The sequence below is a fragment of the Toxorhynchites rutilus genome, chromosome 3 (assembly GCF_029784135.1).
Source record: "Toxorhynchites rutilus septentrionalis strain SRP chromosome 3, ASM2978413v1, whole genome shotgun sequence".
NCBI lineage: Eukaryota > Metazoa > Arthropoda > Insecta > Diptera > Culicidae > Toxorhynchites > Toxorhynchites rutilus.
In genome coordinates this window covers 170,898,047-170,921,719 of record NC_073746.1, presented here as the reverse complement: position 1 = coordinate 170,921,719, position 23,673 = coordinate 170,898,047, and the positions used below count along the sequence as shown (strand labels likewise).

Sequence of the window (23,673 nt, the reverse complement as noted above, 5' to 3'; positions counted from 1 at the left end):
ATATTGAAGAAGTGGCCTCTCATCCTCAATCTGCACATTCTTTCATTGATCGGCCACCAACCAATCACCCGTTTTTGCATCTCCCCCATCACGATGAAAGCTGTACCCAGCTCGTGTGTGTTGCCGCAGCTCTGATAGATGGTATATCCACCATGGAACGATCGCACCATCGAACCTTTCCAGCACACCTCCTGCAGCGCTACGATGTTGAAATTGCGGGCTCTCAATATTTCCGAAAGAATTCGGGTACTCGCAAGAAAATTGAGAGACTTGCAGTTCCATGTTCCGAGTTTCCAATCTCTAGTCCGTGTTCTTTGCGTAGGTCTAGTCCGATTGTCCTGTCTCGAATTTCTTTGTGAATTTTCCTGTGCGTTTTATTTTTACGGATGGCTTGCAGGGCCTGCACCAACCCCCTGTCTCGCCGGAGGACCGTCGTGCACAGCTCTTTTTAGAGTCCCCGCTGGCACGAAGACAGTGATCAGGCGCCCCTAACATGGGGATCAGACGCTGTTTTGAGCCGCACCTCCATGGTGAACAGACGCTCGGATAGGCCCCCTTCCCTGTCAGCATACGACCAAGATCCCACCGGGGTTGGTTACCCGATCTTCACTATGGTTACTCGTACCCCAGCCGGTACCACGGGGAGGTAGGGATAGGCGTTACTGGACATGAAGCTAAGGACCATGAATGGGGTCTATTTTATGCCTGCAGGTACGCGAAGTACCGATGGTACGCTTAGTCCAGTCATTTACCAACCATTTGATCTGTCCATGCGACAAAAAATCCATGGAATCCCAGATCACATACGCTCCGATTCTATTCCGCCGATATTTTCGGCAGAATATGGGAAAGTTATATCTGATAAAATGTTCGTTACTGACGGTTCATTCATAAACGGGTCCACTGGCTTCGGTATCTTTAATGAAAATTCCAGTGCCTCTTTCAAACTCTAAGACCCTTGTTCCGTATATGTCGCTGAACTGGGAGCGATATATTACGCATTAGAGATCATTGAAACATTGCTTATCGACCACTATTTTATTTTTTCAGACAGTCTCAGCTCAATAGAGGCAATCCGCTCAATGAAAGTTGATAAACGCTCATCTTATTTCCTAACAAGAATAAGACAACTATTGAGTGTTTTGGTCGAAAAATTATTCAAGATTACCTTAGCATGGGTTCCCTCTCATTGCTCGATTCCGGGGAATGAGAAAGCGGACTCGCTAGCTAAGGTGGGCGCTTTAGAAGGCACACTTTTTTAAAGGCAAATTGCTTATAATGAATTTTTCCACATTCCTCGTCAGTATACGCTCGTAAGTTGGCAGCGCATGTGGAGTGGCGATGAGTTCGGTCGTTGGTTACACACGATTATCCCTAGGGTCTCGACGAGTGCATGGTTCAAGGGATTGAATGTAGGTCGTGATTTCATTCGCGTGATATCTCGGCTTATGTCCAATCACTACAACCTAAACGCGCATCTCTATCGCATTGGGCTCGCAGCAAACAATCTTTGTGATTGTGGCGATGGCTACCACGACATCGAGCATGTTGTCTGGTCGTGTATCCGGTTCCATGCTGCTCGCTCTCAGCTCTCTAGAGCACTGAGAGCACAAGGCAGACAATCGGATATCCCCGTCCGGGATATCTTAGGTAGCCGGGATCCTGATCTTCTGCTTCATCTATACCTGTTCCTCAGAAACGCCGATGTCAACGTTTAATGATGTTTCCTTCGTTGTGTCCCCGTTTCATATCCCTCCTATCCGATCGATAAACTTTTACTTAGTCGCGGCAATACATACACACATTCTTTACAGATGCACGGACCGAAGGTTGTGCAGTCCACTGATCATTCAACAAGAGCCAAAGGTTGTACCGATCATGACAACTCTACACGAGCTGATGATTGCGCCGGCTAGTGACCATTCTATCCTGAATTCCTCGAGTCGAGAAAGACGCACCACGCTAGATATGGGGTACAGAATAGGGGGGCGTTGCTGATTAATGCTCAGCTGCATCCCAATAGGAAGTATCCCGTGTCGGGCACACGTACAGAGCATCGAAGACTGCAACATATCAATTATGAGAACACTTGTAATACTAACCTCGAGCCAACCGCGAGTAATCGGTTACATATTACTAACATAGTTGTAAGCAAACATTGTCGAAATTTTGAATTCCCGGCTCCGTTAAGCTGACGCCATATGAGCCTTAATAAAATATATATTTTGAATAAAAAAAAACTGGAGATCCGACAAAACTCATAATCAGATTTGTCGGATTTTTTCCTTCTTCATTCGGGTAAATGATGTATTCGGGTAAATGTCGAATTCAGATATTTGTTATATTCGGATAAACGTTGTATTCGGGTAAACATTACATTCGGGTATTTGTTGCATTCGGGTAAATGTCCAATCGGGTATATGTTGCATTCGGGTATTTGTTACATTCGGGTGAACGTGATTCGGGTGAGTGGTATTCGGGTGAATGGGACACAACCGTACAGGTACCATCGTAGCATGACAGACATACTTTGGTTGTACATTGCATCGCATGTCAAGCTGACAATCAGAAATTTGGCCCATTTTCAGCATATATATTTCAATGAAAATGGTTTTTATGTTGCGTCTAAACCAGGGTTTCTCAAAGTGGTCGATATCAATCCCCTGGTTTCCTAGGGGTCGACAAAAACGAAAATTGATTTTGGGGGCCGACGAGGTGTGAAAATCGACCCCTATTAAATAACAAAAGTTCTTATTTGAAATATTTAAGATGCTGCATAAGTTGTGTTACGTGACCCGCCCTGTTATAATGACTAATATTTTAATAGAAAGTATTATTGCTGTACATTTCAAAAACTCAACAGGACTATGAGGACGCATGATGAAAAAAAGTACAAAAAGTACGAGATGATAAATTTGGCAAGTAAAAAAACGTTAACAGGTTAGCGCAAGATAATGTGTTTGAACGAAGAAGTCCTTCGTTCTAAAATTCTCTGTATTTTGAACAAATACGCGATTTAACACTAAAGAAGTCATCATTAAATTTATGTCTAAACATGCACCTGATATTTTACTGTATAACAAGGTTGTGTTATGCCACCCTTCTAAACTCGAGTCGACCGCGAGTAATCGGTTTTCTACATTATTAACATTAGAATTAAGAAAAATGCTTATACATACTAGTAACAATACAGCTAGGAGTTTGGCTCTTTTAAACTTATGTAACTGAGCCTGTAAAAATAAACGATCTAATAAAAAAAAATGGGTGGGTTATATCTATGATATAACCGCAAAGTTGACGTGGGACTAGCATAGCTTAGCAATCATTTGTTTTTATTGATTAAATTTTGATTGAATGAAACAATTTCCGGTTTCAATCGAATTCAATATATTTGCTTTGTGAGTAAAGAGATTGAATAAATGTCATGTAAGGTCAATGCCGATTTTCCCAGACACCTTGGTTCAGAAGTCTGTATTAGATAAACACATTTCAGTCGAAACAAAAATACCCCAGACCTGCATGAATTTGCAATGCCAATTTCCTCAGACACCTTGGTTCTGAAGCCTGTGTTGGGGAAACACGTTTCAGTCGGAACAAAAATACCCCCGACTTGCATGAATTTGCAATGTCGATTTCTCCAACACTGCTTGGTTTTGAAGTCTGTGTTAGGGAACACATTGCGGTGAGAACAAAAATCCCCATACTTTCATGTGTTTGCATTGCCGATTTCCACAAGGCTGCTTGGTTAAGATGACTGTGTTGGGTAAACCGTAAATCGGGCAAATCAAAACGAGGTAGTTAGGGCATTTAGATAACGCTTAACATTTTACAGATATTCAATTGTTTATCTAATGAAAAATAACATTTTATTAATTGCGATGGATGCGTAGAAATATTCCCTATCAATTGATGCAAACGTCTTTCCGATCCAGTAAGAAATGTTCGAGTTATAAGCATTCGGAATCTTTCATTTTTTCCTGCATGTTCTGTATTTTTTTTTTTTCATTTTACCCCCCATATATTCCGGTTAGACGTAGTCCCACGTCAAAAACAAGGTTGTCCTTAAGTTGCAAGTTCATTCGCGTTCTGAAATACGTTGGAGTTTGAATGATAATACACTCATCTACTAATTTAACTAAAGAGATTACAACGTGTTTACATAGCTAAACAAAGTGAACTGGAATAAAGTGATTGAAAAGAATTCACTAAATGCTTGCTTACCTATGTGCATGGTGTTTTCTTAAAAATTATTTCAATTTCGACATCATTCAGAGGTATCGATACAGCCTATAGTGTATATTATCAAACATTTGCAAAAAAGTGACAGTCAAAACCAAAGATAAAATGTTTGCGTTAGCAAATTTCGTAAAAAACAAGCATAATTCATTTTTCAGTTTTCGTAGTTGTTTCAACTATTTTGTTTGCTGTTTTCATGTTAAGTGAAAGAGAATGTAAGAATCTACAATAAATGGATGAAAAAAATTATATTTTATGCAGAAATCTTAATTAAAATTAGTATTGAAGTAGTGTTCGGAATATGAATCAAGTTTCTACGCATGATTCAAATTCTGAACACTTCATTTTCAAATGTAAATTTACTGAACTTTAATGTTATAAATCATTGAATAATCAAAACCCTGACATTCTTTGGGTTATAGCCTTCATTTGACCATTAATTACAGGTATCGATACAGCGTATAATTCATGATACTAAGCATTTGCAAAAAAATGTGACAGTCAAAACCAGTGATAAAATATTTGCGTTAGTAGATTCCGTAAAAAACGAGCATCGTTAGTTTTTCAATAAAAAAGCAAGTACAATCAATAATTACAAAAACAAAATACAATTTTTTGTGAGTGTAACATTTTTCTGAAAAAGACTAGCTAATTAGATTGAATTTGATATATCGATCAAATGAATCCGTCCAGTAGTTCAAAAGTTATAATTTAAAAAAAACAGGAAGTGGGTTATATCTATGGTATAACCGCAAGGGTGACGTAGGACTATCGTTGATTTAGAGAGAATTTGTTTGAAATTGAATCTAAATCCATTCTGAATGAATGAAAAAATGAATATTTGGGGGACTTCGAGAACGAGAGCGTTACGTTGGAGGCACAAGGTTTTATGCATCCAATATTGGATACAAAAAACATTGTTCTGAAGAATAATCTTCAGAAGCCTTCCTGCTAACTGCACTTGATTGACAAATCACAAAACCAAATGTATGTGGTCGCAGCATTATATGAATCGAAAACATTAAAATGAACTCTTTCGCTTGAATGTAATTTTCAATTCCAAGGGGAACTGGCAGATTATTTTTCAGCAACGATCACTTCTTTCCAGGTTTCTTCTCGATAACCAGCAAACGAAAAGAGTTGCGCACGTGTATGTGTGTGTGTGTGGCGGCTGCTTCGATGTCTTCCCGGGGAACTGTTTTTCGATGTTGATACTCTCTTGGTCACCTTCTCTTCTCCTTCTGATCGATCGACTTTTCTGCGCTCCCTCACAGTTCCAAACAAACTGAATGCGTTTCAGGTCAGGTCAGGCCAGGTAATGAATCCCTCGATCCCTCTCCGTCCAGCTCGTTCAGCTCGTTCAGTAATGATGTTGTCTTGTCGACGTCCTCACGAAAAATGAATGCGTTTCACCATTCCATTCCATTCTTTGTTTTTTAAAGGCTTTAAACTTTGTAGTTCATTCGCCTCTAGAAGCGCGTTTCACCACCAGAGTATTGCTTAAGTATGCTTTTTGTCCGGGATTGAATCGACACGTGTGGCTTACGATGGCAATTTGGAAGGTAAACTAGAGGCGAATGAACACTCTGAGTTTGAAACTTTCAGCGACTGAGCAAGAATCGATTGAAAATTATATGATTTTCGCGATGCAAACATTTTCCGTTGCGCGCGCATCCAATATTGGATACGAAAATATTCTACTGATGGGGAAGAATAATCTGCAGAAGCTTTCCTGCTAATTGCACTTGATGATAACGATAACATCTTCCCAGATTCTCCTAGATATTCGAAGCCCACCAGTGGTTAATGCTAACTCGATAACCACCTGTTAATTGCACTTGATTGAAAAATCACAAAACCAAATGTATTTGGTTGCAGTGTTGCAGTGAAAACATTAAAATAAACTCTTTCGCATGAATTTTTTGTTCAATTCCTAGGGGAACTGGTAGTCAAATCGCCTTCAATGAATTTTACTCTTTAGTCCGTAAACATACCATCGCTAACTGGCAACGCACATGGAACGAAGATGAATTGGGCCGGTGGTTTCACTCGATTATCCCTAAGGTTAGCCTCAAACCATGGTTCAAAAGTCTGAACTTGAGTCGGGACTTTATTCGCACCTTCTCCCGACTCATGTCCAATCACTGTTCGTTAGACGCGCTACTCTTTCGTTTCAATCTGGCCGGCAGCAATATCTGCGTTTGTGGCCGAGGTTACCACGACATCGAACACGTTGTTTGGTTGTGTGAGGTGTATCTTGTTGCCAGATCGAATTTAGAGAACTCCCTTCGGGCTAGAGGAAGGCAGCCCAATGTGCCGGTGAGAGATGTGTTGGCTCGGTTAGACCTTGATTACATGTCCCAAATATATGTTTTCCTTAAATCTATCGATGTTCGTGTGTGATTATCCTTATATCCTTATACCCTCCATTTCTTCCTTTGTGAGTAATTGGTCCGCTTGCTATAAACAGGAGAATGAAATGTAAATTCACAATAGATGTACGAATAGATTTAAGAATTGAGTGTGTGTGATTATCAACATTGTAATAATTTCCTTATACCCCATCCTTTTCCTGAGAAAAATATGTCACCCTTCTAATCTCGAGTCCACCGCGAGTAATTGGTTTCCCACATTACTAACCATAGATTTAAGAAAATTGTTCATATATATAGTTTTAAAAATATATTTAAGATTTCGGCTCCTTTAAACTTATGTAACTGAGCCTGTAAAAATAAACGAATTTATAAAAAAAAAAAAATAGGGGAACTAAAGACAGATTATTTTTGTTATCACTCGTTAAATTGCACTGAAATCGATAACAACACCTGAAAGAAACAAAAACTCAAAACGACCGAAGTACGACTTCGTGTTGTTTTGACTGCTTTGTTACTTCGGTCTTTTCGAGCGTCGGAGGAAAGTGGCGTCCGAAGTAACAGCCGAGTACTTAAAATCCGAATCTGTACATTGGATATTGTTTGTATCGGCGACAAAAAGATAAAGAAGATTGATACGTGAACGATTGTTTTTATAATGCATTGAATGATTCAAAATTAATAGCGTGCATCCATTAACTCGATTTGTTTACATTTGTTTACAACATTTCTCATACCCAAAAACCCTCACATCCCAAATTGTGCTTGATTAGTTTCCGAGGTTTGCAGAAATTTGTGTTTCATTTGTATGACAGCCCACCCTTAGAGAGCGGGAGAAGTGTCTAACCACCATAGAACTATTTATTGCATTCTAAAACCTCCGCATGTCAAATTTAGTTTCGTTTGTTTGATTAATTCTCGACCTCCAAAAACCTCCATGTGCCAAATTTCGTTTCATTTGCTGGATTAATTCTGGAGTAATGTAGAAATTAGTGTTTCATTTGTATGGCAGCCCCCTCCTTAGAGAGGGGGGAAGGGTTTCAAACTGTCACGAAAACCTTTCCCGGCCCCAAAAACCCCTACAGACCAATTTTCATGTTGATCGCCTCAGTAGTTTCCGAGTCCATAAGAATCAGACAGACAGACAGAAATCCATTTATATATATATATATATATATATATATATATATATATATATATATATATAAACGAAAGATTCATATTCAGCTAATGTAGCAGATCCTGATTTCTAAGTCTCAGAGAGTGCAAACTATATTATTATTTAGCTCGATAGAGGTTAAGGGAGGGTAGTCAGATTATATTTTCCATTTTTAACGCCGCTATCCCTTGAAATATGTATATTCATATAGACCGCATAGTTTTACTAGCAACACCGCTCCAGTGAGAAGCAAAAACTCTCGCGTTTTATCTCTTTTCCCATTCGCTGCTCTCCGCAAATAGTGACGTAATGATGACGTAATTTTTCTTGTATCATTTATTGCTTTGCACTTGTCTGTGCAGTGGGTTTCGCTATAGTAAAATGGGACGATATATGCGGTTCAAACTTGTATGCAGGCTTCGAAAATGGTATGCAATGTTTATATATATATATATATATATATATATATATATATATATATATATATATATATATATATATATATATATATATATTTATATGTATATATATATATATATATATATATATATATATATATATATATATATATATATATATATATATATATATATATATATATATATATATATATATATATATATATATATATATATATATATATATATATATATATATATATATATATATATATATATATAGATATATAGATCCTATACACAGTGTTTGCCAAATGATCCACTCATTGAAAAAATCGCTTTCGTTCGTTCAAATATGATCTTTCAGGAAACATTACCCCCAGCGGTATTCTTTTGTTGTTATGTGTTGCAAATCACGACACAAAAGAGAACGAGACAACTCTGCATGGGCTCGCACTTTATTGCACACCAGCATGCAAGCAAAGCTATCATATACGATTTTTTGGTCAGAAAGCTTATTTTCTTCTTTGCCTCTAACATATGCATACCGACCTCTCCATGCATCATGAAACAGCAGGATCGTACGGACAACGCAAAGCGAAAGATTCATATTCAGCTAATGTAGCAGATCCTGATTTCTAAGTCTCAGAGAGTGCAAACTACATTATTATTTAGCTCGATAGAGGTTAAGGGAGGGTAGTCAGATTATATTTTCCATTTTTAACGCCGCTATCCCTTGAAATATGTATATTCATATAGACCGCATAGTTTTACTAGCAACACCGCTCCAGTGAGAAGCAAAAACTCTCGCGTTTTATCTCTTTTCCCATTCGCTGCTCTCCGCAAATAGTGACGTAATGATGACGTAATTTTTCTTGTATCATTTATTGCTTTGCACGAGTCTGTGCAGTGGGTTTCGCTATAGTAAAATGGGACGATATATGCGGTTCAAACTTGTATGCAGGCTTCGAAAATGGTATGCAATGTTTGATACAGATCGGATATGCAATCAACAGTCTTCGTTCCTCTCTTAGTTTAATCACTAAATGTTACACAAGTGATTACTGACATTCATACAAGTATCTGAATGATCCTCTCATGTTTGGTTATACGTTCGTAAGAGTTTACTTGCATGACACATTGTGTATCATTCGATTTTGATCGAAATCCAAACACTGCCTATACAATATATGCCATACAGCTGGTGATTTGGTTTGGGGGCAAAAAATTGGAATTGTAATGTTTATTAGATTATAGGCTGCAAGGCCGTTATCTTTCTTAAAAACTAAACATGGAAAATAAAACTCATCATAAAAACTAAACATGAAAACAGAAATAAAACACATCATCACTTATACATTTAGTTGAACTCTTAAAAATAATCGCAGTCTTCTTCGAATTTCTTCTGTTGTCATATTTATGGAAATCACTTCTTGCAGCATGTTAAACTCACGCATGAATCGAGTTGTAGGTTCGTGCTGGGTGTAATTTCTGGACCTCAGAGGTGGATCAAAAACCCTCCGGCGACGAAGAGAAACGGGGCTGGTGTTAAAATTTATCCGTTCGTAGTGACACAGGCTTCTTATCCGTCCGCTCAATAGTTTACAGAAGAAAGTCATATCCGCGATTCTGTGTCTACTTTTGATAGTATCCATGTCTACTAAACAGCAGAGATCTTCGTATACTGGCAGGTGTTCTTCTCTCCATCCTAAATTCCTCAGCGCAAACTTCAGGAACTTTTTCTGGACATTTTCTAATCTTTGGATATGCAGATCGTATTGCGGTCGCCACACTACACTCGCAAAGTCTAGTTTAGACCGTACAAGGCTGGTGTAGATCCTCAGAATTACATGCGGGTCAGAGAATTCTTGCCCAAAACGACGAGTGAGAGCAAATAGTTGCAGCGCTTCCTTGACTATTCGTTCTAGGTGGAGGTTAAACGTGAGGGATTGATCCATCGTCACGCCTAAGTCTCGGACATACTCTACTCGTTGTAGATCTGTACCTCCTAGCCTATAGTCGAAAGTTATCGGCTGAGCTCTTCTGGTGTAAGTAATAACGGAGCACTTGCTGGGGTTTACACTCAGTCCGTTGCTCTCGACGAATCTCCGAAAATTAACTAAATCTTGCTGAAGAAGATGGCAATCATCGATGTTTTTCACGGGCAAGAAAATCTTCACATCGTCTGCGTATATGAGCACTATTGCGTTGGCCAAACATGATGGTAGTTTATTCATGACCATGACAAACAGAATAGGCCCCAAATGACTACCCTGCGGAACACCTGAACTAACACCGAAGGACCTGGATGCGTTATTGTGCACTTTCACATATTGTGTTCTGCTCTCCAGATACGTCCCAATCCATTCGAACATCTTTCCGTGAATGTCGAAATCAGCCACCGCGCGTATATACAGTCCACCTGATACCCTTTAGCTATACAGGGTTTTCCATTTCGGGCTTCCGAAAGTATACAGCCCTGCGCTGACAACCGTTTGACATAGCTGTCAACCAAAGCGTCATATCGTTAGTTGAATGTCTGCCATTTTACAATATGGATCGTTTTAGCATCGCACATCGTGTTAATTTTGTTAAATTATACTATAAAAATGATGAAAAACCGGCAAATGTTTTTCGAGCATTACGGACGGATTTTGGTCGTCATGGACGGCCTACAGAGCACACAATCGCTAATGTAGTGCGTAAATTCGAACAAACTGGATCCGTAGCGGATATTGTGAAACCTGTGCATTATCGTAATGTGCGTTCGGCCGAAAATATTGCTGCTGTTGCTGCCAGTGTGTAGGATGACCCGAATGTTTCGATTCCACGGCGTGCTCAACAATTGGGCTTGTCAAACACATCATTGTGGCGAATTTTGCATTTGGACTTGCACCTACATCCATATAAAGTCCAACTGGTACAAAAATTAGAGCGTGGTGACCATGGAATGCGTTGGGCATACGTCGATTGGGTGAACGAACAACAGCAGCAAAAGCTGAATTTTCGCATCAAATTTTCTTCAGCGATGAGGCACATTTCGAGCTCGGTGGCTATGTGAACATCCAAAATTTCCGTATATGGGGCTCAGAAAATCCACACGTGATTGTTGAGAGGCCATTGCATCCGCCAAAAGTCACTGTGCGCATTATGGTCTGGTGGAGTCATCGGGCCGTATTTCTTTGAAAATGAGGACGGCGATACGGTAACTGTGAATGGTGAGCGATATGGCCGCATGTTAACCGATTTTTTTGTTGCCGCAAATTGAAGATATGGATACGGATGACATGTGGTTTCAGCAGGACGGCACCACGTGCCACACAACACGACCGAACATGGCCATATTGCGAACGAAATTTGAGGGACGCATAATTTCGCGTTTTGGTGATGCCAATTGGCCGTCCAGGTCATGCGATTTGAACCCGCTAGACTTGTTTTGTGGGGTTATGCGAAAGACTGTGTATATGCCAACTCTCCGCAAACTCTTGAACATTTGAAAGACAACATTCGTGAAGTTATGACCGAGATACCGCCCCATATGTGCCGAAAAGTCATCGAAAATTACCTGTTCCGGATCAAGGTGTGCGAGGAAGCCCTAGGTGGACATTTGAATGATGTTGTATTTCACACATAATGGCATAAACCAAACTTTAATTTGCAATAAAAGTTTAATCGAAATTCAAATTCTAAGTTCTAAGTATTTCAATTTACTTTCGAAATTTAAAGTTGGAAAACCCTGTATAATCCGTGACGGTAGAGCAAAATTCGCATAGGTTCGTCACAACTAACTTTCCTTTTACGAAACCATGTTGTGCTGCTGACACACGGTCGATAATACGTTCATAAAGGCGAGAATAAACAAGTCGTTCAAATGGTTGAGGAGAGCCTACGTGTGAATCCAAAACGGTTCTGGTCGTTCGTCAACTCAAAGCGAAATGAAAACGGTCTCCCGACATCAATGTATCTTGACGAACTTTCTGCTGACTCGATCAGTGGAAAATGCGAACTATTTGCACGACAGTTCAAACGCACTTTCAACGGTTATACAGCTCAACCTGAACAGGTGAGATTATCTGTCCAGGATGCTCCTCGGGATGTATATAGCGTTGAAATGTTCGAAATATCTGAACAGGATGTAGTCAAGGCAATTCAAAGGCTTAAATTCTCGTATGATCCAGGCCCGGATGGGATTTCACCTGCAGTGTTGAAAAAATGCAGTTCTGCACTGGCCGAACTGGCGAAACTTTTTAATCGATCACTGCAGCAACGTGTGTTTCCCTCGAGCTGGAAAAAATCGTACCTATTCCCCATCCACAAGAAAGGAGACAAACGAGATGCTAAAAATTATCGCGGCATTACTTCTCTTTGCGCCTGCTCGAAGCTGTTTGGGATCATTATAAATGAATCGCTTTTTGCTAGTTGCAAGCAGTACATCTCAACGAATCAGCATGGTTTCTACCCACAAAGATCCGTGAGCACCAATCTAGTTGAGTTCTCATCGCGTTGTATTCGCCATGGATGCTGGTAACCAAGTGGATGCCGTCTACTTGGACTTGAAGGCAGCTTTTGACCGGGTTGATCATCAAATCCTTCTCGAAAAACTAGCGAAATGTGGCGTAGCCCTTGGTTTTGTCGAGTGGTTCGAGTCATACCTGAAGAATCGAGCTTTGTGTGTGAGAAAAAAACATATCTGGAGTGCATCAGGGGAGCAATTTAGGCCCCTTACTTTTCGCATTATTTATAAACGACGTGTCCTTCATCCTGCCATGTGGAACGAGACTCTTCTATGCTGATGATTCTAAGGTCTACGTTATTGTCGAAGACATAAATGATTGTCATCATCTTCAAAGCTTGCTGTACATTTTTGAGGCGTGGTGTGTACGAAATTGTATGACGTTGAGCGTCGAGAAATGCCAAGTTATATCGTTCACCAGAAAGCGGAATCCCATCAATTTCTCCTACATGTTATCCGGCAAAGCCATCGAACGGGTTCAACAAGTTCGCGACTTGAGTGTAATGCTTGACAAGGAGTTCACTTTCATCTACCACTACAACGATATCATCTCCAGGGCAAACAAGCAGCTCGGTTTTGTTCTGAAGGTCACCAATGGACCCGCTTAGCTTGAAATCTCTATACTGTGCGCTGGTTCGTTCTATCCTGGAATTAGCTTCTGTTGTATGGTGCCCTCTCCCCAGCATTTGGAAAGCGCGCATTGAATCTGTACAAAGAAAGTTCGTACGTCGTGCTTTGAGGAATCTTCCATGGCGGAATCCAAGGGAGTTGCCTCCTTACGAGGAACGCTGTAACCTGCTGCGAATTGATACTCTGGAAAACAGGCGATCTGCAGCACAAGCCATGTTTGTTGCGAAGCTGCTGAGGAACGAGATTGACTCCCCTTTCTTGCTAGTTAATGTAAACATGTATGCTCCAGAACGCACCCTACGTCATCGTGATTTCCTTAGGCTTGATTTCCAGAATAGTTTGTATGGCCAGCATGATCCGTTGGAGTTTATGTCTGCTACATTCAATAGGATTTTTCACATCTTCGACTTTAATCTCGCTAGCAATGCGCGTCGGATTAGAATCAATGATTATTTCAGAATAAGTTGACACTCGCAATGCGTGTATTTGATACTGACTTGATTAGGTCCATTAAGACAATTTGATGTCAGATGGATTAAATAAAATAAAAGAAAGAAAGAAAGAAAGAAATAACTTTGACATCGCAGACTGGATTGCAACACCCCGGTAGCTTTCAACATCTGAACGTGGGCCCTGCTTACGGATTGGAGTAATGTGCGAGATTTTCCACAGTGGCGAGAAGTAGCCGGACGTAAGCGAGTAATTGAATAGAGTAGTCAGGGGTTCTATAAGTTCATCCTTGATTTCTTTCAGAAGTTTTGCGGAGAGTCTATCTGGTCCTGCTGACTTACCCGGGTCCAAATCCGATAGACCTTGATTCACTTCACGAATCAACAGGTCATCGGTCCTGCAATCGAAGAGTTGACGATTCTCGGTTGGTCATTTTGATGAACGCTCTTGAAATACTCCGCAAAGAGCTCGGCGGTCTCTCATCCACAAGTTGAAGAACGGTTACCGTAACATATCACGTCCGGAATTCCCCTATTTTCTCGTATGCTATTCACGAATTTCCAAAACGACTTCGGGTTTTCCTTTATCCCATTCTGGATCCCAGTGATGTACAGGATGTGAGGAGTTTAGAGTACAATAAATGTTTCTATGATGGTTTGACATACTATGGTGACTCTTCCCTTCGTCCTAGTGTTTCGTTCATGAACACTTTTGAAGTGTGATTCGCCAACATCTGCAGATTACTATATGCGTGGAATCACTTCTTGAATATCATCGACACTATCCAACAAAACAAAAAGTTAGATTAGTAACAACTATACCTTCATAGCATTAGTTTGGAATTTCGGATCAATTGATTTGCGTTTTTGATTTCGGGAACGTTTTATTCGTTAACACAAATCTTCATTCTCCAGTAATCAGCGTGAAGAATTTGTTTTTGTTCTCATTCGAATCTACCAATACGTATTTTTAAATCTGAATAGTCCCATTCAAAGCAGTTCTAATTACTACTTCCTTTCTTTCGCATCATCAAGATGCGTGAGAAATTGTGGTTATAATTTCGATCGCTCACTCACGAAAATCCCTCTTTCACTAATATTGCTAACGCCCTGTCACCAAAGCCGTTCGGTTTAATGCAGTAAAAAAACCAGTTTCAACAAACAAAAATGAAATAAATTTTGAAAACATATAAATCTCCGTTTCCGAAAGCACTAACATTCATTCTAAATGCAACTATTCATTAAGCTTTGTAAGCGACTTCAAACGCCAAACTTGAATATTTGAGAGGGGAGAAATCATCATAAATTGGATTCACAAATGCTACAAGTATACGTATTCTTTTGATTTCGTTGAAGTGAGCAAGCTTCAAGCTTCAATAATTTTCTCTTCGCTATTACTTCGTAATTCATTTCTAATTGGCGACATTGTTTCGTCGTTTTGTATGACCCTCGTATTGATACCGCGCTATGAATCTAAATCATGTTTCGACAAGTAGTTAAGACCTACTAAGTGGGTTTAGTTCGATGTCTACAAACGGGTGCTTTTTGGGACTCTACGCGCTACGACCTATGTGTATATACTAGCGAAATGTTCCATCTTTGCCATTTCGACACAAAAATATCTTCTACTTGTTCGAAAAAAAAAACTCATTGGTTATCTATAGGAATCTACTGGCTCTACGGTTCCGCACGCAGAGGTTAAACTGTCCCCGGTTTGAAAATTGTTGGTTGTAAATTAGGAGCCATTTCTTAAAACAAGTACCGGATCAATCACTTGTCGTCGTTCAGCTTTTTTCTCTCCTGCAAGGGAATGTCGTTCCGCTTAGACACGAGTCGGTGGTGCTCCGAGATAGGGGATGCGCTTTGGGCTCGGGGTGTTGCTGGCCCATTGTCGACGCGGAACGGACTGTTGGCAGTCTGAGTAGGAACGATCTGTTAAAAAAGGAAAAAAAAATTGGTTAGGTGTATTTAAATATTAGATAACGTTTTGGCTAGAAAAGGTTGGAAGAAACTCATTATTAGGGCCTTCAAATAGTTTCCGTCAGCAAATGTTAGATGGCGCTATGAACTTTTCTAGTAGTTAGTACTAACGCATTGATGAGGAGGCAATCTGGTGTAGTGGTAACATCCGTACCTCTCACGCTAAAGGTCACGAGTTCAGTTCTCACTCGTGACCTTCTTCTGAAATGAAGGTGAAGTGACAAGCCAGTTAAAAGTGTAGTTAGTCGGAAAAGAATTATTAACGCTCAAAGGGGGAATCGATTCTTCCTCGAAAATAACCAGTGCAAATAGTACCTCCTCCCCAAGCCCCGACAATTGGAATCATCATTGATCCGAAGCAGGATTATTAACGCTTAAGAAGGAATGGATTCTTTCTCGGAATTACATAGCAAAAATAAGACCTCCTTCCCAACAATTCCAACTTCCCAATAACGACGATCGATTGCGGCATTCGTAAACAAATAATTTTATAACGCTGCTTTCATAAATGTGATTTCTTCGATATGGTGAAATAAAATCCATTACACCATATCAAACATTTCGTATCCTTCACCCCAAATCCATAGTCATTGGCGTCCATTTGTATCGAATTATCATAAATACCTCGGTTTTCGCTAAATGCTTCGTTCGGTCCGACTGCAGAAGAGAAATGGAATTGGAAAAGAAGAGCATAATGCACAGGCCTCAGCGTGACCTTCCGCATCTCACATCCCCGCATCAACTAAATGGATTTCCAGAGCGTGTGCGAGTTTATAAATATATGGTTCCAATAACCTGTTTTCAAAGCTATTTTAAAGCTATTGAAAACATTTTGGGATTTTATATTTTGTTTAAAAAAACAAAATGTATTTGGTCGCAGTATTATATGAATAGAAAACAAATAATCGCTGGGAAATTATATGATTTTCGCGATGCGAAATGTTTTCCGTTTTTCATTTTGTGCATCCAATATTGAATACGAAAATATTCTACTGATGGGGTCATGTCGGTCTACGAACCAAGGAAAAAGGACACCGTCAAATCCAAAGGCCTCTAATTGGTTAAGCGAGTTGACCTCTCAAAGGAACGGAGGTTCCTTAAGTTGGATCTCAATGGTTCCCCGATCCAGTTACAACTAGACTTTGCGACGGACATCACAATAATCTCCGAGTATGTTTGGGAAACGATTGGTCGACCACCAACTCAAGAGACGGAAGTTGTAGCAGTCAGGAGACGATACTGAGTGCATCGGTGAATTCCTAGCAAACATCACTGTCACGGATCATAATCGTGGACTTTCACCAATTCTGAATAATTTCCTGTACAATTTACTGTCAGAAAAGCACATGAATTTCTCTCATGGCAACTCAAAATCTTCTCGTTACAGTTTTATGGGCCTACCGCAAGGCTCCTGCCTAAGCCCCCTCTTGTACAGTTTTTACGTCAATGATATGGATGATTGTCTAACTAGAGACTGCATGCTGAGACAACTTGCAGACGATGGAGTTATTTCCATCACGGGTACTAATCCCGTCGTTCTGCAAATGTCGTTGCAAGATACCCTGAACAATCTGTTCACGTGGGCCCTCAAGCTGGGTATCGAATTTTCTACGGAGAAAACCGAAATGGTCGTTTTTTCTAGGAAGCACGAACCCGCCCAATTCCAGCTTCACCTATCCGGCAAAACGATCCAACACTCTATGTTTTTCAAATACCTGGGTGTATATTTTGATTCTAAATGTACCTGGGGGAGACACATTGCGTATTTGAAACAGAAATGCCAGCAAAGAATCAATTTTCTCCAAACAATAACCGGAACATGGTGGGGCGCCCATCCAGGAGACCTCATTCAGTTGTACAAAACAACGATATTATCAGTGTTAGAATATGGCAGTTTTTGCTTCCGATCAGCTGCCAGGATTCATATTCTCAAGCTGGAGAGAATACAATATCGTTGCTTGCGTATAGCCATGGGGTGTTTGCATTCGACACATACGATGAGTCTCGAAGTTTTGGCAGGAGTACCCCTGCTTACTCTTCGGTTCACAGAATTATCCTACAGATTTCTCATCCGTTGCCAGATCATGAATCCATTGGTGATTGATAACTTCGAAAATCTACTACAACTGACTCCTCAGTCAAGTTTTATGTCTTTATACCATGAGTACCTTACCCACGACGTGCACCCTTCACCAGGCATCTCCAACCAAGTTTGCTTCCCATACTTTTGTAATTCCTCTGTCATTTTTGATCTGTCCATGCGACAAAAAATCCATGGAATACCAGATCACCTACGCTCCAATGTTATTCCGTCGATATTTTCGGAAAAATATGGGAAAGTTGGATCTGATAAAATGTTCTTTACTGACTGTTCAAACATAAACGGGTCCACTGGCTTCGGCATCTTCAATGAAAATTCCAGTGCCTCTTTTAAACTCAAAGATCCTTGTTCCGTGTATGTCGCAGAAATGGGTGCGATATACTATGCTCTAGGGATCATTGAAACACTGCCCATCGACCATTATTTTATTTTTTCAGACAGTCTCAGCTCAATAGAGGCAATCCGCTCAATGAAAGTTGATAAACGCTCATCTTGTTTCCTAACAAGAACAAGACATCTATTGAGTGTTTTGGTCGAAAAATTATTCAAGATTACCTTAGCATGGGTTCCCTCTCATTGCTCGATTCCGGGGAATGAGAAAGCGGACTCGCTAGCTAAGGTGGGCGCTTCAGAAGGCACACTTTTTGAAAGGCAAATTGCCTATAATGATTTTTTTCACATTCCTCGTCAGGACACACTCGTTAGTTGGCAGCGCATGTGGAGTGAAGATGAGTTCGGTCGTTGGTTACACACGATTATCCCTAGGGTCTCGACGAGTGCATGGTTCAAGGGATTGAATGTAGGTCGTGATTTCATTCGTGTGATATCTCGGCTTATGTCCAATCACTACAACCTAAACGCGCATCTCTATCGCATTGGGCTCGCAGCAAACAATCTTTGTGATTTTGGCGATGGCTACCACGACATCGAGCATGTTGTCTGGTCGTGTATCCGGTTCTATGCTGCTCGCTCTCAGCTCTCTAGAGCACTGAGAGCACAAGGCAGACAATCGGATATCCCCGTCCGGGATATCTTAGGTAGCCGGGATCCTGATCTTTTGCTTCATCTATACCTGTTCCTCAGAAACGCCGATGTCAACGTTTAATGATGTTTCCTTCGTTGTGTCCCCGTTTCATATCCCTCCTATCCGATCGATAAACTTTTACTTAGTCGCGGCAATACATACACACACTCTTTACAGATGCACGGGCCGAAGGTTGTGCAGTCCACTGATCATTCAACAAGAGCCAAAGGTTGTACCGCTCATGACAACTCTACACGAGATGATGATTGCGCCGGCTAGTGACCATTCTATCTTGGATTTCTCGAGTCGAGAAAGACGCACCACGCTAGATATGGGGTACAGACTAGGGGGGCGTTGCTGATTAATGGTCAGCTGCATCCCAATAGGAAGTATCCCGTATCGGGCACACGTACAGAGCATCGAAGACTGCAACATACCAATTATGAGAACACTTGTAATACTAACCTCGAGCCAACCGCGAGTAATCGGTTACATATTACTAACATAGTTGTAAGACAAAAATTGTCAAAATATTGGACTCCCAGCCCCGTCATGCTAACGCCACATGTGCCTTAATAAAAAATATATTTTGGGGGAAAAAAAAAATCACTGTCACGGATCTCAATGTCTTTGGCATCGAGATGATCGATCAATTCGATCTCTGGTCGGTTCCGTTCAACACACTGATCCCGTCCGTACAGCAGAAGTGCAAACTCTTGGTAGGAAAAATCCGTTCCAGATTTCCTGATGTTTTTCAAAGTTCCCTAGGTAGTTACACCAAAGCACAAGTGAAGCTGTACCTGAAACCCGAGCCATGCCCTGTGTATTGTCCAAAGAAGCCGGTGGCCTACGCTGCACCTCCCAAAGTTGACGCCGAACTGCAGAGATTGCAAGATAATGGAATCGTTTCACCAGTTAAATTCTTCGACTGGGCGGTCCACATCGTGGTTGTCCGCAAGGCTGACAACGTATCCGTTCGTGTCTGCGGTGATAACTCTACAGGTCTCAACGACGCGCTGGAATCTAATTTCCATCCTTTGCCACATCCGGAGGACATGTTTGCCGAGCTAGCTGTTTCCCGCTTTTTCTCGCACATCGATCTCTCAGACGCATACCTCCAAGTGGAAGTCGATGACCCCGTAAGATGCTGACAGTCAACACTCATCAACGATTGTTCCAGTACAACCGTTCGCCGCCCGGAGTCAAATTCGCCCCTGCTGCTTTCCAGAGGATCATCGACAGCATGGTAGCCGCCATTCCTGGTGGCAAACCGTATCTCGACAACATCATGATCGCTGGAAAAACTCAAGAAGAGCCCGATCGCAGCCATTACGCCGTTCTGAAACATATTCAAGACTATGGATTCCATCTCCGCATCGGAAAATGTCGTTTCTCTCTTCCACAAATCAAATTCCTGGGTCACATCATCGACAAGGATGGTCTTCACCCTGCTTCTGATCCTGCTGATCCTGAAAAGACGCGCGCCATTTCCCAAATGTCAGCCCCGAAGGACATCTCGCAGCTTCGATCTTACTACGGACGATTCGTTGACCAGATCAAAGAACTTCGTGCGCTGATGAAGTAGGATCCCCGCTGGGTTTGGACCGCCGAATGCCAGAGGTCCTTTGAACGTTTCAAGACAATTTTCCTCTTCTTTTTGTACTCGCCATATTGACACCATTGCACAATGGTCCAGGAGATGCATTTAAGTGGAAATTAGCATTTAGAGCTCGACGGTTTTTCACTAGACGAAAACTGTCTTCGACAAAGTTGTTACTTATAATAGAGCGCTCATATTCATGTTGCCAAAAATAGGGTGACCAAAATTTTCGATGAAATAAAAAATCTAACTTTCTTATCTCTATCTTTGTAGAACAAAGCTTTTTTCTATCTCTTGAAGTAACCGATATAACGCCTTTTTTTTAAGTAACGTTAGGTCACCATGAAAAAAACTGTTTTCTTGCTCTAACTTTTATATTTCAAATTCTACATACAAACTGTCTTCAAAAGATTTTTAGAACATACTAATACAAACATTTTGCGATGCAGAACTTGTCAATATCTCAACTTCACTCAAAATTATTGATATTTGTTCCCAAAAAATACGCTCTTTTCAATTGCTTGCCATTCTTTATGGGGCAAACAAAAAAAAATATTGTTGACGGAATTTGAAAGAACAAAATTCATTCTATAAAATACGTGTTTTTCGAAGATATGTTATTTTTTACATTTGAGAAAATTAAAATTGAAATCATGAGTTTTTGAGTGAAAACTCATCAATAGCTTTGAGCAGGATTAAGATATTGACAAATTCTGCATCGCAAAATGTTGGTATTAATAAGCTCTAAAAGTCGTACGAAGACAATTTTGATGTAGAATTTTAAATATAAAAGTTAGAGTAAAATAACCGTTTTTTCATTGTTACCCTAATGGAACTTAGTTAAAACAACTTTGTGGGATATATTTATTCTTCAACAAAAACTGTCGACTAAGTTGTTACATATGATAGAGCGCTCATTTTTATGTTATCAAAAATAGGGTGACCAAAATTTTCGATGAAATAAAAAATTTAACTTTCTTATCTTTATAGATAGAGATAAACATAGTTTGACAATATTGTAGCCCCAATTATTTGAATCAACTTTGTAGAACAAAACTTTCTTCTATCTTTTAAAATAATTGATTTAGCGCTTTTTTCTTAAGTTGCATTAGGGTGACCATGAAAAAGTGAGTTTTTTTGCTTTAATTTTCATTTTTCAAATTCTACATCAAAACTGTCTTCATACGACTTTTAGAGTTTATTGTTGGAGTAACCCTAGGATGAATAATAATTTCCGCAACAAACTTTCATATATCAAAAACCCTACAACAGTTGTGAACCCACTTATGGTCATTTCAATATCGGTCTCGGAGGACTGCTTGGATTTTGATTTTTTATTTCATCGACAATTTTTGTCACCCTATTTTTGATAACATAAAAATGGGCGCTCTATTATATGTAGTAACTTTGTCGTAGACAGTTTTTGTCTAGAGAATAACTGTCGAGATGCACCACCTGGACCATTGCACAATGTCGACAGTTATTCTCTAGACAAAAACTGTCTTCGACAATGTTGTTACATATGATAGAGCGTTTATTTTGATGTTGTCAAAAATAGGGTGACCGAAACTTTCGATGAAATAAAAAATCTAACTTTCTTATCTTTAAAGATAGAGGCAAATATAGTTCGATAAAATTGTAGCCTCAATTATTTTTAGCAGCTTTGTAGAACAAAGTTTTTTTTCTTTCTCTCGAAATAAGCGATACAGCGCTTTTTTCTATGTTGCTTTAGGGTCACCATAAAAAAACGGTTTTTTGCTCTAACTTTTATATTGCAAATTTTACATGCAAACTGTCTTCAGAAAACTTTTAGAACATACCAAGACAAACACTTTGCGATGCTTGTCAATATCGCAACTCTACTCAAAGTTATTGATATTTTTTCCCAAAAAATACGCTTTCTTCATTCTCTTATCATTCTTTTTGGGGCAAACATATAAAATGTTCGTTGACGGCATTTGAAAGAGCATACTTTACTTTACATAATGTGGGATTTTCAAAACTATGTTATTTTTTTGTATTTGAGTAAACTAAAATCGAAATCATGAGTTTTTGGATGAAAAACCATCAATAACTTTGAGTGGGATTAATATATTGACAAGTTCTGCATCGCAAAATAGTTGTCTTAGTTGTTTATAGTTGTTTAGTAGTTGTTTTTTTTTGATTTAGGATTTGAAATATAAAAGTTAGAGCAAAAAACCCATTTTTTTATGGTCACCCTAATTAAACTTAGAATAAAAACCGCTATATCGGATATTTCAAGAGATAGAATAAAACTTTGTTCTAAAAAGTTTTCTTAAATAACTACAACATTGTAGAACTATATTTACCTCTATCTATAAAGATAAGAAAGTTAGAATTTTTATTTCATCGTAAATGTTGGTCACCATATTTTTGAAAACATCAAAATAAGCGCTCTATCATATCTAACAACTTTGTCGAAGACAGTTTTTTTTCTAGAGAATAACTGTGGAGCTCTAGATGCTAATTTCCACTTAAATGCACCTCCTGGGCCATTTTGCATTGTCATAGGATTGCCCACGACAGTTAGTAATGTGATGTTGAGTGTTTCAATTTTGTATCTGAAGCAACTACTCATGTTGGATGATTTTTACTCGATTGAAAGATGAAATATAATTCGGGGAAATTGAAGAATATTGAATTGAGAAATTACTATTGAGAATCCTTGGATTCTGGCGCCCCAAAGGGTCAGCGCCCCCGGCAAATTTCGGGTTTGCCACCCGCACACTACGCTACTGCTCTCAAGTGCGTGTTAGGGAAACATATTTCGGTTGGAGCCCCGACTTGCATGTATTTGCAAAGCACATTTCCCCATGCACATTGAAGTCTGTGTTGGAGAAACGTGGCTGTTAGGACGTTTAGATAACGCTTGACAACGGTGAGCCTACGATTTTAAAGGTATGGTTTGAATCAGCTGATAATGATTATAGGTATCGATTCTCCCTAATCGTTCCAACAGTATTCCATGGGTAACTTTATCGAAGGCTGATTTCAAGTCTGTGTAGACGGTGTCGACTTGAACACCAGCATCAATGTTTTTATACAAAAGGAGGCGAACTGAACTTGGTTCGTGGTAGTTGACCTTTTAGGATAAAATCTGTGCTGATCCATGTCAATGTAATATTTGCAGGAGTCGAAAAGTATGTTGATCATTAGAATTTCGAAAACCTTGGAACATGCACAACGCGAA

At 39.8% G+C, this 23,673-nt stretch overlaps 1 protein-coding gene across 1 annotated transcript in view; it reads right to left on the bottom strand.

The window, feature by feature from the left end:
• Positions 1–14,637: 14,637 nt before the first annotated feature.
• The window catches only part of LOC129775787 (GATA zinc finger domain-containing protein 14), a 301,077-nt gene continuing 292,041 nt past the window's right edge, over positions 14,638–23,673 (bottom strand). The window contains exon 8 of the mRNA XM_055780882.1: positions 14,638–15,689. Coding sequence (XP_055636857.1) covers positions 15,580–15,689 — 110 coding nt within the window. The 3' untranslated portion in view covers positions 14,638–15,579. The remainder of the gene's footprint in view (positions 15,690–23,673) is intronic.